Source organism: Erpetoichthys calabaricus, chromosome 2 (assembly GCF_900747795.2).
Source record: "Erpetoichthys calabaricus chromosome 2, fErpCal1.3, whole genome shotgun sequence".
Classification (NCBI taxonomy): Eukaryota; Metazoa; Chordata; class Cladistia; order Polypteriformes; family Polypteridae; genus Erpetoichthys; species Erpetoichthys calabaricus.
The window spans coordinates 130523568-130537782 of NC_041395.2; the positions used below are offsets into that span (position 1 = coordinate 130523568).

Sequence of the window (14215 nt, forward strand, 5' to 3'; positions counted from 1 at the left end):
CGCTCAAACAAATGCTTCACAATTTGGCAACCGTGGATGGGAAGAACTGGGACCAGCTACTCCCCTTCATACTTTTTGCTTATTGGGAAGTCCCACAAGCCTCTACTGGCTTCTCCTCATTTGAATTACTCTATGCACATCAACCCAGGGGCTTATTAGACATTCGAAAACAAGGATGAGATTGGCAGGCCCTGCCCTCCACTAACATTTTAGAATATATCACGCAATTATACAATAGATTCAAATTTGGCCAACTCCAAAAGATAATATGGACCATCAGAAGTCATCCCAGACTCACAATTATAACCGTGGCACGACACTTCATGAATTCCGGCCCAGAAACTGTGTCATGGTCTTCATTTTCACTACTTATTCATAATTACTGGTGCACTGGCAAGGTCCTTACAAAAACAACTGTGCTGTTAACCAGGTGTGTTATTACCTCCTTGTTCATGAGTTTACTCTGGTGACAGACCATGCTCCATTACAGTGGATGGGTCTTCATGATGAGTCAAATCCTTATGTGATCAGGTGGTTCTTTCATTGTCAAGGTTCTCTCCATGTCAACACTGATACTCTCTTCAGGGTTTATGACCTTGCTATTTGGAGCGCCCAACTCAATGGGTCTGGGCTGAGAGGAGGTTCTGTCACATGCATGCGCACGGGGGACAGCTTAATGGCTAACATTATAGTAATTTCCCACCGGAACACCAGAGGGTGCTCTTAACTGATACCTTTTCTCTTCCTAATCTGCAGACTGGAAGATTAACAAATTTAACAAATGTGATGTCACCACCTGCCTGTATCTGCTTCATAGACCTATCCAGTATCATGTGTTCCTCAGTGACTTTTTGCCTGTGTTTCATAAAAATGGAATACCAGCAAGAAAAATGTTTTTGTCATATGTAGTCAAATTCCTGTGAACATGGTGTTGTACTATTACATCCCATGTTGAAAGATTTGAAACAATGGTTTGGTGTACATACATTAATGTGATTAATGTATGTGATTTTTTTTCTGTGAAATATAAGCCACTTTAAAAATGGTGTTGTAATTTATTCTATGTATTGTACCCTACTTTGAGTTAAATGTTCAATTTTAATTATTTTATTCCAAATTAAGAGTCTTCCATTTGATGTTAACAGTGAAGATGACAACTGATGGACATAATAAACAAACACTATCTTCCATCCTTCAGTATCACTAAAATGGTATAGCCATCAGTATTGGCAAATACTAAAAAACAAGTATTGGAAGTCATACACGGTCTGAGAAAAATGGTTTCAGTGCATCCATACTTAAAGGAAAGAAAGTAAACATGAGTAATTGAATTGAATTATCTATATCTCAAAATTCCTGAATGCGTAATAACAATGTTCACAATTTCAGATTTAACACTAGAATCCCTGAAGCTTACGAAAAAACTCGTAATCCTGGCCCACCTTAAATCCCTTTGCACCTCTCTATCAGCGTTTTTTGTTTTGTAAATGTGTCGATCAGCACAAGCAGCAAGCAGCCTGCTGTCCCATCCCCCACCTTGACAGGGCTCAACTCGGGCAAAAAGTTCTCCCAGCTCAAGCCAAGGCACCTTATCAGTGTGTGAGGTTCCTTGAGTTGTATAGGGTAAATAAAACAGTAGATCCTTATTTGGAATACATGCATTTCATGTGTGTTCCGTGTCTACAGAGATCTGGGTAAGTGTAGGATGAAAGGAAATGCAAGTCAAGAAATACCGAACACATACTTAAAGCAGAAATGTTTTCCATGTTATTCTAATAATGACGTGAAGTGTATAATGTGTGAAAACTTTAGTCCAAATATCAAATAAACATGTGCACTTTTATTCAAGAATATAACCAAAGAAAAAAAAAAGCGTTTGATTTACATTTCTGTCAATGAGTTAAAAACCCAAGCTCAAATGTCAATCAAGTGGGAGTTTATATGTGTTTTTCAATGGTGCTGCCTTATAACCGAAAGGTCCCGGGTTTGAGACCAGGTGCTCCTCATTTTGGGTAGTGAGCTGCTATTATATTTATTATTATTATTATTATAATATAATAAAAACATACATTTGATTTGAGTCGGTAACACTTGGTTTAAATTTTGGCTACTTGTAAAAGTTAACGCTTGTTTTTTTATTATTCAGTTTAATTCTCTCAGTGACGTTCACGTGGTACAACGAATTTGCCTCTCCCTCTCTGAGTTGATGGCATTTATCTTCATTCTTTTCACAAGAGTAGCGATGGCTACAGTGGGTGCTGTGGCTGATACCTGCTAAGAACTATTTATTGTACTGGCACTCAAAGATATGATCAGACTGGTCAAAGGCAGGACTGTAACAACAGACAGCTTCTTCACAGCGCTTTCGCTGGCTAATAGACTGCTGCATTGCAATGCAACTCTGCTTGGCATCATAAAGTAAAATGGGACTTCCACCTGCAGCTATCGTCACTTTAGTCACTTTCTGCCTCTCTAGCGCATGCACACACACACATTCATACATGAAAACATCACTATTTGAAAACGCAATGCCATTTGAACATGAGTTGTCATTTGAACATGTTTTTTTCAGTCTTGCCTGTACTCCATGGCATAGCATTTTCAAATAGTGATGTTTGCACGAAAGAGGCAGAGACAGATTTGACCTCATTCAAAAGGTTACTGGAATATAAAATAAACACTTCGACAAAGGTATAACGAAACAAGTGTGCTTTTATTCAAGAATAAAACTGTGAAGAAGCTGTCTGTTGTTTCGGTCCTCCCTTTGTCCAGTCTGATAGTGGTCACAGGACATCATATCTTTGATTGCCGGTACAATAAATAGTTCTGAGCAGGTATCAGCCACAGCACCCACTGTGGTCATCACTGCTCTTCTGAAAAGAATGGAGACAAATGCCATCAACTCAGAGAAGGAAAGGTAAGTTTGTTGTACCACGTGAATGTCACTGAGAGAATTAAACTGAATAATAAAAAAACAAGTGCTAACTTTTACAAGTAGCCAAAATTTACACTGGGTGTTACAGACTCAAATCAAATGTATGTTTTTATTATATTATACTAGTAATAATAGTAGCTTACTACTCAAAACACAGAGCACCCGGTCTCAAACCTGGGACCTTTGGATTATAAGGCCGCAGTTCTTACTGCTGCACCATTCAAGAACATGTGTCTGTTGGTCAGGTCTACTGTTAAGCACAGCAGTTGCCTCTCCTTTGTCTTGTCTTGAGGTTGGCTGGACCACAGCCAACTTGCATATTCCATTTACTGCTGTCTTTAATCTGTGTTTTCCCCAACTCTGAATTCTAGTTGAACACTTTGTGTAAGCTTAATATCCTTTGTGCATGATTCTTGGGCTCTATGCCCTGTTTTTGAATCTCAACTAAAAACTCAAATTCAATTCAGTTAAAATGTTTTTAGCTCTGCGGCGGGCTGGTGCCCTGCCCGGGTTTGTTCCTGCCTTGCGTCCTGTGCTGGCTGGGATTGGCTCCAGCAGACCCCCGTGACACTGTAGTTAGGATGTAGCGGGTTCGATAATGGATGGATGGATGGATGGGTTGGAAAATGACTGACTGTTTCTAGCTGTAATATTTATTGTACATGATCACAATTTCCCCCTAACTTAGATAAAAATCAAGTTATGAAAAATAATAAATTTATTAAATTAATGTGTTACTTACATTTCAAGGTTATTTTTACAGTCTGTACTACTACAACTACAACTACTGCTGCTACTTTCTGTCAGCCTATTCAAACTGTTTCTTTATTCACATAACAGCCTTAGTTAACACACACACACAAAAACAAATAAAAAAACTTGCCACAAATAAGTAGAGTAAAAAAAATTATCAGTTTTTAAGGACTTTACAATGTGACTAACACATGATTTTGTTTAGCAACTAAACCCCACATGATGTAAAAAGAAGTCATAGCTCCCCCCACTGGCTAATCCAAATTATACACCCAACGGAATAGATTTAGGTTGGCACTGTCAGAATTATTGGTTAAAAAGCTGAAAAAAAAAGAAAAATATTTTTACACAAGTCCTAAATGGCATAAAGCCAAATTAAATCTTTTTTTTTCTGAAAATGATATTTAGATTTATTGACTTAAACCAAAATCTCTTTAAATTTTTCCAAAAATAATTTTGGTATTTTTTTATTTAGAAAAGCTACTTTTCCCATTAGTTTATACTGCATAAAAGAGCTGCTGGGGGAAAGGAAATATGAGTTAGAAAAATACAAAGATTTATAAGTAATAAACATGCATTTGAAAGCTTTAAAGTATTTGAATGCTCCTTCTTCATCAGTGTTTTCTTTAATGTCTGCTTTTTGGTTACCCTTTTACATAAATACTGTAATATAATGATGCTGGCTGGATGGCTTCTAAAAGCAAAATTGCCCTCAGGTTTTGAGGACCAAATATAGACTAATTCCTAATTTTTACGTTTAAATGCACTGAAGTGAAGTAAACTGTACATGAAAAAAGAAAAATGCTTTTCAGCATAGTGCAGTGCACCCAAGTTTATTCACTATTTGAGCAGACCGAAAATAGAACATTTATTAAACATTTCACAGGGGAATTGGAAAATGTGATATTCAGCAGTTTGATATACAGGAAAGTGAATATACTGTAAAATGTTGTTGTTGGTCTAAATGTCTGATTCATACTTTTATCTCTGGAGAATCCAACTTTGCATATAAAAGCTCTGGCTGCTTATGTCTGAGCTGTATTTAAGTGTCAACAATGCAATTCAAGAGGCAGGAATTAGTGATTTCTGTATTTGCTGTTTTTCTGTTTTCTGTTACTGCATCCAAGTGTAAATTTTTAGAAGAATTTAATTTGAATGGACTGTTCAAATCTGGGGATTTTATATTTGGAGGAATATTTGTTATGAACTTTGAAACAAAAGCTCCAGCGTTACATTTCAAAGCAAAGCCTGAACAATGGAAATGTGAGAGGTAACATCAATTAATTTAGCTTGTAAATTTGTAGATATTATGCAAAAGTACTGTATAGTTAGTAGAATGTATTGAAGGTGTCTATGAATTAAATAATGTTTATTATATTATGCCATTAGCATAAATAAAAATACACTAGTTAAGTATAGTGTAGTGTAGTGCAGCCACTAGCCACTGGCTAATTTACTTATAATACTAAACAAAATGTCTTTTTTTTTTTAGTCAAAATGTATAAGAAAGAAATGAAAGAGAAACTGCAATTGGTGCTGTTTTAGTATAGATCCATGAAATAATAAACCTTTCTCTGTTATTCATTCCATTTATATAATACATATAGAACTTGGAGGCGGCACGGTGGCGCAGTGGGTAGCGCTGCTGCCTCACAGTTGGGAGATCTGGGGACCTGTGTTCGCTTCCCGGGTCCTCCCTGCGTGGAGTTTGCATGTTCTCCCCGTGTCTGCGTGGGTTTCCTCCGGGTGCTCCGGTTTCCTCCCACAGTCCAAAGACATGCAGGTTAGGTGGATTGGCGATTCTAAATTGGCCCTAGTGTGTGCTTGGTGTGTGGGTGTGTTTGTGTGTGTCCTGCGGTGGGTTGGCACCCTGCCCGGGATTGTTTCCTGCCTAGTGCCCTGTGTTGGCTGGGATTGGCTCCAGCAGACCCCCGTGACCCTGTGTTCGGATTCAGCGGGTTGGAAAATGGATGGATGGATGGATATAGAACTTGGATTCACAGAAACCTTCTTGCAGATATATCCATATCTGTTCTGTAATGTGGACAAAATTTGCATTGACATGGTGAAATATTCAGCAAAAACAAATCTTAATAACTTTTCTCAGCTTTTGTCTTTGTCTTTTTCTAATTTCAGCTATGAAGTGTCAGTATTTCAAAGAGCCCAGGCAATGGTGTTTGCTATTGAAGAGATTAATCAAAATCCAAATATTCTTCCTAATATTACATTAGGTTTTCAAATATATGACAATTGCAATAACATTGCAGTTGCTCATCGAGCTGGCACTGCTTTGTTTGGTGGAGTAAGCAGTACAAACCCTGCGTCTGATGATAACTGCATGGGGAGCGCTCCTGTGCTTGCCATTGTTGGTGATGCCAGGTCTTCACATTCAATTGCTATATCTAGGACAATGGGGGTCTTCCAGATGCCTCTGGTAATGTACAGAACTCTTCATGAAGTTGAAAAAATTAGGAGCAAGTTTTGGAATTGTTCAACAAGTGTTATGTATTTAATGTATGGTACCTTTTCTCAAGCTAATAGACTATAATATGAACATTGTTATTGTTTTAAAGATAACTTTTTACGATGTTCCTTTTATATCAGTTATTATTATTTCCACACACGTTGTTACATAATTCATAGAGTTTTCCATCCTTTCTTTTCTTTTGTGTTGTTCATCTTTCCATAGGCAGTGAGTAAATGAGAGCACACAGTGCAATATGGGATAATATTAGTTTCTCCTAGCAATTGAATGTATAATAAATTACATTAATTTTTATATATATTATTATTAATTTTAACTTTGAATTAAAATATAATTTTGACACTCAACAATAATAAGGTATTATCTTGCTGTGAGCCTTTTGATTTTCAGTACATACATATTATTTCAAATTAAAAATCTCTTTTTTATTGTCATTGATACCTGTGTTACTTACAATTACACTCTGGTAGAACCTCGGTTATGTAGGGAATCAAATCAGCTAACCAGCGTCTGCTAGTCATAAAGGAAATTGTTGAATTTCCAGCTCTGTACAGCTCTGAGCCAAAACCTGGATGTTTTGTTTGTGTAATAACCACATTTTTAATAGCTGCTGTAAATGGAAGTTAATGTGTTAGAAAATTAGATCTGCTGTGCAAAAAACAAGACAAGTTGCACATATTAATGTGTAACAAAATATTACAAACTGGACATTAAACATTTTGTAAAGAAATGTGAATGGAATGGAGGTGAAGTGACTGCCTTATATTTCTGAGTATATTCTCACCATGCTCAAGTGTAAACCCAAGAGATTTGTTTAACTGACACTCCTAAATATCCCTGGGATTTCTCTTCTGCAATTACCTGGTGACTCATTAGTTACGATCTCAAGCTTTTGTCTTACTGCAGTTGCAATATTAGTGTAGCCTGCATTGAGCAAGCTAGATAAAAATGAAACAAAAAATCATTTATAATTATGATCACAGCTTTAAAAATGGAACTGATTTCCTTTGAGGTTGTAATTTGAGTATGTTTTTCATCGTTAGTCAAACATATTGTAGTATGCACATTATGAAGGATTAATACAGACTGGTGTTAGAATTTGAGTAAGCAATATAATTGCAATATACTGAATTATACGAAAAATAGACAGTCAGATCAACTCGACCAATTGTTCCTGTGACAATCACTTGGAAAACTGGGTAGAAGAGGAGATGAGATAGGATGAGATGACGCATAAGCCCACAAATACATTTGTTTGTTTATTTCATCTTCATCAGGTCAGCTACTTTGCCACCTGCACGTGTTTAAGTGATAAACATGAGTTCCCATCATTCTTCAGGACAATCCCAAGTGACGCTTTTCAAGTGAAAGCCATAATAAAAATTCTGAAACATTATGGATGGGTATGGGTCGGTGTAATAGCAACCGATGATGATTATGGTCAATATGCACTGAAGTCATTTATTGAAGAATTTAAATCTTTTGGTTGCCTTTCCTTTGTTGAAACCCTCCCAACAGTTTATGAAAAGGCAAAAATTCTTCTGATTGCTGAAACTATAAAAAAATCTAGTGCCAATGTTATTATTGCATTTGCTGCAGAAGAAGAATTTAATTACTTGGTTAATGAAGTTGTTGTACAAAATATCACTGGCAAACAGTGGATCGCAAGTGAAGCATGGAGTACGTCAAATTTTTTAGTGAGCAGTGCATTCTACAACTCATTTGGTGGGACTTTAGGCATTGCCATCCGCAGCGGAGAAATCCCAGGACTTGAACAATTTTTTCTTCAGGTTCGTCCCAATTTAAGACCTGAAAATAATTTAGTTCTTCAGTTTTGGGAAACAATGTTTCAGTGTAAATTTCAGCAAAACCTAAGCCAAGAAAATACTAATAGTAAACCATGCACAGGATCAGAGGACATAAAAAGCATGAAAACAGCATATAGTGAAACAGCAGAGAGATCTACATATACAATTTATAAAGCAGTGTATGCCCTCGCACACGCTCTTCATAACTTGATAAAGTGTGAAAATGGAAAAGGTCCATTTAAAAACAATACTTGTGCAGACAAAGATAATGTGCAACCTTGGCAGGTAAGAAATACTGCACCCAAAATGTCTCTTATAAGTCCAACAATAATTTCTACATACTGTATACTAAGAAAAATGTAACAAAATGTCAACAAAGTATTGCTCCTCTGCTACATACTGACCAGGACATAGCAAAGAAGATGGAGGAATAGATTGATGGAAATGTGCATGAAAAGTAAACGATTTTTTAAGCATTTCTTAAACATTTATTTTTGTTAGATGCACACCCAATGCTCTGATTTAAATAGTGAACAAAAGTATTATTTAATGGCTAGTACATATATAAACAATGTATTTATACTATTTTGTGTTGCTTTGAAACAGTATATTTTAGTTAAATTTCACGATATGTACAAATAACTGAACACTCTATAACCTAGCAGTATAAAAAAGAAATACAGTGTATGCTAATAGAAATCTATTGTTATGAAAATGTACTCATGTATTTATTGCTTATATCATTACAAAAATGTGATTTCTATTTCAAGCTCACTCATTATCTGAGGAAAGTGAACTTTACAAACCATTTAGGTGAACGTGTTGCTTTTGATGAAAATGGTGATCCTCTCGCTCTTTATGACATAGTCAACTGGCAACGTACTAAAGATGGAACATTCGTTGTAAAGACTGTTGGCATTTTTGATGCATCAAGCCGAGATGAAGAAAAACTGACCATTTCTGAAGATCTTATATTCTGGAATTCAAACTCTTTAACAGTAAGATCATTCATTGATTTAATAAATCTGCAGCAGATAAAGAGTGTGAAATTAGTGGGAGAATGGCACTGCAGTGTCACTCAATGTCCAGTGCCAACCATGGTTTTGAATAAATGAATTGCATTGCCAATTTCATTGTGTACTATTTTTGTTCTTTGAATGTCCTCTAATTCCAAGTATGAACATCAGCAAAACTGTAATTTTTGCTGAAATTTGCATTAAAAAATTTTCTTTTTAGTCTGCTCCACTCCCACCCCCTCACCTTAAATCCTGACTGAATTCAATCACTTGGAGTGTCTAAAGTGGACCTGAATATATTTCTCAAGTCATTGTCTGAACTGCAAGATGCGTTATAGACAGCTCATCAAAAAACCTGTGTGAGTGATCAAAAAGTGTGATGTGTTAAAAATAAATAGTAGTACAAAATTTGCATGGCATGCTAGTTTGGTAACCGGCTATTGAATTTTCACGCTCTCTCAAAGTTTAAGCTGTTTTCCTCGGTTTACTTCTGTTTTCTCATCACATCCTAAAAAAGACATCTGTTAGGTTAACTGGTGGTTCTGAAATAACACTCTGTGGCCAAGAGAGATGGGCATGTGTTTATGTGGGCTATGTGATGAACTTAGCCTCCGTCCAGAATTGGGAACTGCCTTGCTTACCCTGCTGCCAGCTTCCCATGACCCATAAGTGAATGAAATAAGTTTGAGAATGTCATGTTATGTTATATATTTAAAGCAGTAATCATGTTAAAGAGTAACTAATTGACAGCTTTGTTTTAAAGGTCCCAGAGTCTGTCTGCAGTAAAAGTTGCCTTCCCGGAACAAGGAAAACAACTAGAAAAGGCCAGCCAGTTTGCTGTTTCGATTGTGTACCCTGCGCAGATGGAGAAATCAGCAACATAACTGGTAAGCTTATAGTCTTTTACACCTTTTTATCTATCAAAATTTAACCAAATAAAATTCAATTAATCACTTTATTGATATTTTGTAATTGGAAAGGCCTTCATGCAGTATGCTAATTCCATGAACAAAATATTTGTTTTACATTTCTTGTAATTGCAAAGTTTCTATAGAGACAGAATCATATTTTGTATTCGGAGCAATACTGCTGTAGGTCTGTTCTTCTGACATGTTAGCACAACTAGTATGCTATTTAAAACAGATGGATCTTCTCAATCTTAGCAACATGACTAGAGCTTCTGGATTATACAGGATAGTACACAAAAAAGTAGAGCAGCACAAAATAAGGAACTTCATCCTGGCTTATCAGCAGTAAATGTAGTAGTATAAATTCAAAATGTATCCCATTCACTGAAACTCCCTTTCATTTGAAGTTAAATGCTGTGTTGTGATAAAATCCATGGTGAAAGCTGCAGTGTTTGACAAATACCGATTTTTTTCATTGACTAATTGGTCTCTTACAGATGCCACAGAATGCATTAAGTGCCCTGATGATCTCTGGTCAAATGCAGGAAAGAACCAATGTGTACTGAAAGAAATTGAGTTTCTATCATATGATGAATCAATGGGAGTAATATTAACTATAGCTTCATTGTTTGGAGCCAGCATTTCAGTATGCATATTAATTATATTTATCCACTATAGGAACACCCCAGTTGTGAAGGCCAATAATTCAGAGCTAAGTTTTCTTCTTTTGATTTCATTGATTCTCTGTTTTCTTTGTTCATTGAGCTTCATTGGGCAGCCATCAGACATAACTTGCATGTTTAGGCATGTAATGTTTGGTATTAGCTTTGTTCTTTGTATTTCCTGCATTCTTGTGAAAACAATAGTTGTGATAATGGCGTTTAAGGCAACGCTACCAGGAAGTAATATTATGAAGCTATTTGGGGTTGCTCAGCAGAGAGGAACTATTTTTTTTCTTACCTTTATTCAGTCAATGATATGTTGTATATGGCTAGTTGCAGCCCCACCTTTTCCAACTAAGAATAGCAAATATTTGAACACAAAAAATCATACTTGAATGTGATATTGGGTCACTCATTGCCTTCAGTTGTACTCTGGGTTATGTGGGCTTATTATCCTGTATATGCTTTCTTATAGCATTTCTGGCCAGAAATTTACCAGATACATTTAATGAAGCCAAGTTTATAACTTTTAGCATGCTCATCTTCTGTTCTGTCTGGATCACTTTCATACCTGCTTATATCAGCTCTCCTGGGAAACACACAGTAGCTGTGGAGATATTTGCTATTTTGGCTTCAAGTTTCGGTGTCACCATTGCAATTTTTGCACCAAAATGTTACATCATTCTGCTTAAACCAGAAAGAAATAATAAGAAGGCTCTAATGGGTAGAGTTGTTTCTTAGAAATGTTGCTGGTATTCCTGCTGTAGTAGACATATTACATCAAAAGATTTGTTTCAATGGTCACTTTAAGCATGAAAATAAAAAAAAACTAACCTGCAAAAATGACCCAGTGTTTGATTGTTGTCTTTTCTTGAAATTTTCACAAAAAACTCAAACAGTATTTTATAAAGAAGCTTTACTAGAATGCAAGAAAATACTTGTATTAACACCTTGTATCAGCGTTTCAGTGTCTGCCACTCTTTCATTTCATCTTATCTTGGCTGTAATTCTATCTTCTCCCACCATAATGTACTGACAGAATTCTTCTGCTAGACCAAACATAGTGATTATATTCCACCTATGCTGACTTCCTGCTTGTGACATAATAATATGTACTTTATTTGCAAATGTTTCCTCATCAACACCCCAGAATATATATCTGCGCTGCTCTAAACATGAGACATAAACATAACTTTACGATGCCAGTTTTCTAGTGGTTCAAAATTTCTATTACAGATCTTTTGATAGATACTTTTTTAGTTTTGCATCTACTAATTTACCAAAGTCTTGCTTACAAAACACTGTCCATTGTTACATTTAAATAAAGACCAAAGACACATTTCACTTTTGTGTTCTGTAGTAGAATCATTTTTCTAGCTTTGCTCTAAACTGGACTCCATCTTAACTCTGCTATAGGTTTGATTTTTTTCTTCATTTCCACAAAGGATTATTTTCAAAGTATAATTTTTCCCTGTGCTAATACCACATGTTCTTTTTGACTTGTCTTGTGTAATTTTTGTACTTAGGAATTTGTCATTTTGATTCTTCTTTGTAATCATTTTTGCTTTGTGAAGAAGATCAGTCCGACTACAACAATACAGTGCACCAACCAGCCACAATGCTCAGTCCTGTCCTTTCCTTCTCTTATCTGGCCACCTCCACTTCTCTCCCACAAGCTCTGTCCACTGCCTCCTGACTCCGGCTCCCCGAGTTGAGTGAGGTGGCCTATTTTATGCAGTACCCGGAAGTGCTCCAGGTGCTACTCGATCAAGTTCCGGCAGCACTTCCAAGTGTGGCAGAAGTGCTGCAGGCCATGGCTCTGGAACTGTTCTTGTGCCCCCTGGTGGTGGCCATGGGCCCCCGCAGGGTTGAGCTTTTAAGCTCCAGTCCCGTGGCCCCAATGTAAACTGGGGGGGCTGCCCTCTTGTGTCCTGGGGGAAGAACTGCTGGTGATATGTTCACTCTCCCGGTCCTCTCCTCAAAAGGGCGTTCCAGCTGGGCAAAGTCTCGTCTATCATATACGCCACATGCCTGATAGTGGTACATGATATGAATGGATCTGAATAAAATAAAATATGTATTAATTGGTTGACAGCTACTTTTCTAATTAATTTTATGTTTTAGCAATTTTTTGTAATCCAGTTAGCATTTAATATCTGATTATAACATTAATAAAAGATTCACAGAAAACAACACATCAGTCATTAGCTGTTGACAGACTAAGTCAACTTTGTACTGTATATCATACCTTTAAGAATAAGCACTGTCCCAATGGATTTTGCATGCAATACAACATGCAAAACAACACAAATATATTTCTTGTATAGCCCAAAATCACACAAGGAATGTCTGAGTGGGCTTTTTCTGAGAACTCCACAGCCTTGACTCTATAAGAAGACAAGCAAAAACTCCCAAAAAAGCCTTGTAAGGAATAAAAATGGAATAAATCTTGGAAGAGGTCATGGGTGTCAAAAATAGGGTAAATACAATGCACAAAACAGAACATGAGTAATCCTCTTCACAGAACTAGATGGCCAATCCATCATCGTCATCTCAGAAATACAATATATGAAATATTACAAACTTTAAGGTAAAATGCAAGAATAAATTACACTCACTAAATACAGAACTGATGATGATATGATGATATGATGATACAGATTTGTTTTAATACATCAAAAACAAAGTACAGTGGAACCTCGGTTCACGAACGTCTCGGTACACGTACAAATCGGTTTACGACCAAAAGGTTCGCCAAACTTTTGCCTCGGTTCACGACCACACACTCGGTATACAAACAAGCCAGTTCCCCTTTCGGTTTGTACATGTTCAGTCTCTCCGTGTTCATTTCCTGTGCAGCGAGCGAGCGAACAAGAGAGAGAGAGCGCGACACACGCACACAGGCACGTGAGAGAGAGGCACACACACACAGGAGCGCGCGAGAGAGGCGCACACACACAGGAGCGCGCGAGAGAGAGGCGCACACACACACACAGGAGCGCACAAGAGAGAGGCGCACACACAGGCGCGGGTGAGAGAGAGGCGCGCACACACACACACACAGGAGTGGGCGAGAGAGAGGCGCACACACACAGGAGCGCGCTAGAGAGAGAAGCGCACACACACACAGGCACTCCAGGCTCGCGAAAGAGAGACACACACACACACACACAGGCGCGCAAGAGAGACACACGCACACATGAAAGAGAGAGTGAGCGAGAGAGGGAGCACTGGACGCATAAGGTAGTGAAGGCTTGTTTTTGTTTTCAGTTCTGTTTACAGCAATCGGTTCGTAGCATGCATTGTTGCAATGTTACTTTTCTTGGTGGTTTATTAAATTACAGATCTTTCAAATGTTCATTTTTTTTCCCTGTGCTTAAAACTCATTAAAAAAAAGTGTTTTTAGCGAGCGGTTCCTAGCACTATAGTGTGAACTATTGCAGTGTTAGTTTTCTCTGTTGTTCAAGGTTTTCTCAGTGTTATTCAATGTTTTTATATTTAGTTTACTATTACGCTGTGCATTCTATGGTATAAGTAACTATATTTGTGCTTAAAAACTAAAAAAATATATATTTACATACAGTTCATACGGTCTGGAACAGATCAATTGTATTTACATACAATCCTATGGAGGAAATTGCTTCGGTT

General features: G+C 37.0%; 1 protein-coding gene across 1 annotated transcript; it reads left to right on the forward strand.

Annotated features, from left to right (window-relative positions):
- Positions 1-4744: 4744 nt before the first annotated feature.
- On the forward strand, positions 4745-11360 carry LOC114669558 (extracellular calcium-sensing receptor-like). The gene is given in 7 exon segments (XM_051922429.1): positions 4745-4958; positions 5825-6122; positions 7451-8266; positions 8752-8979; positions 9761-9884; positions 10403-10920; positions 10922-11360. Coding segments are annotated over 7 exon segments (2439 nt in total). The 5' UTR covers positions 4745-4890; the 3' UTR covers positions 11309-11360.
- The last annotated feature ends 2855 nt before the right edge of the window (positions 11361-14215 follow it).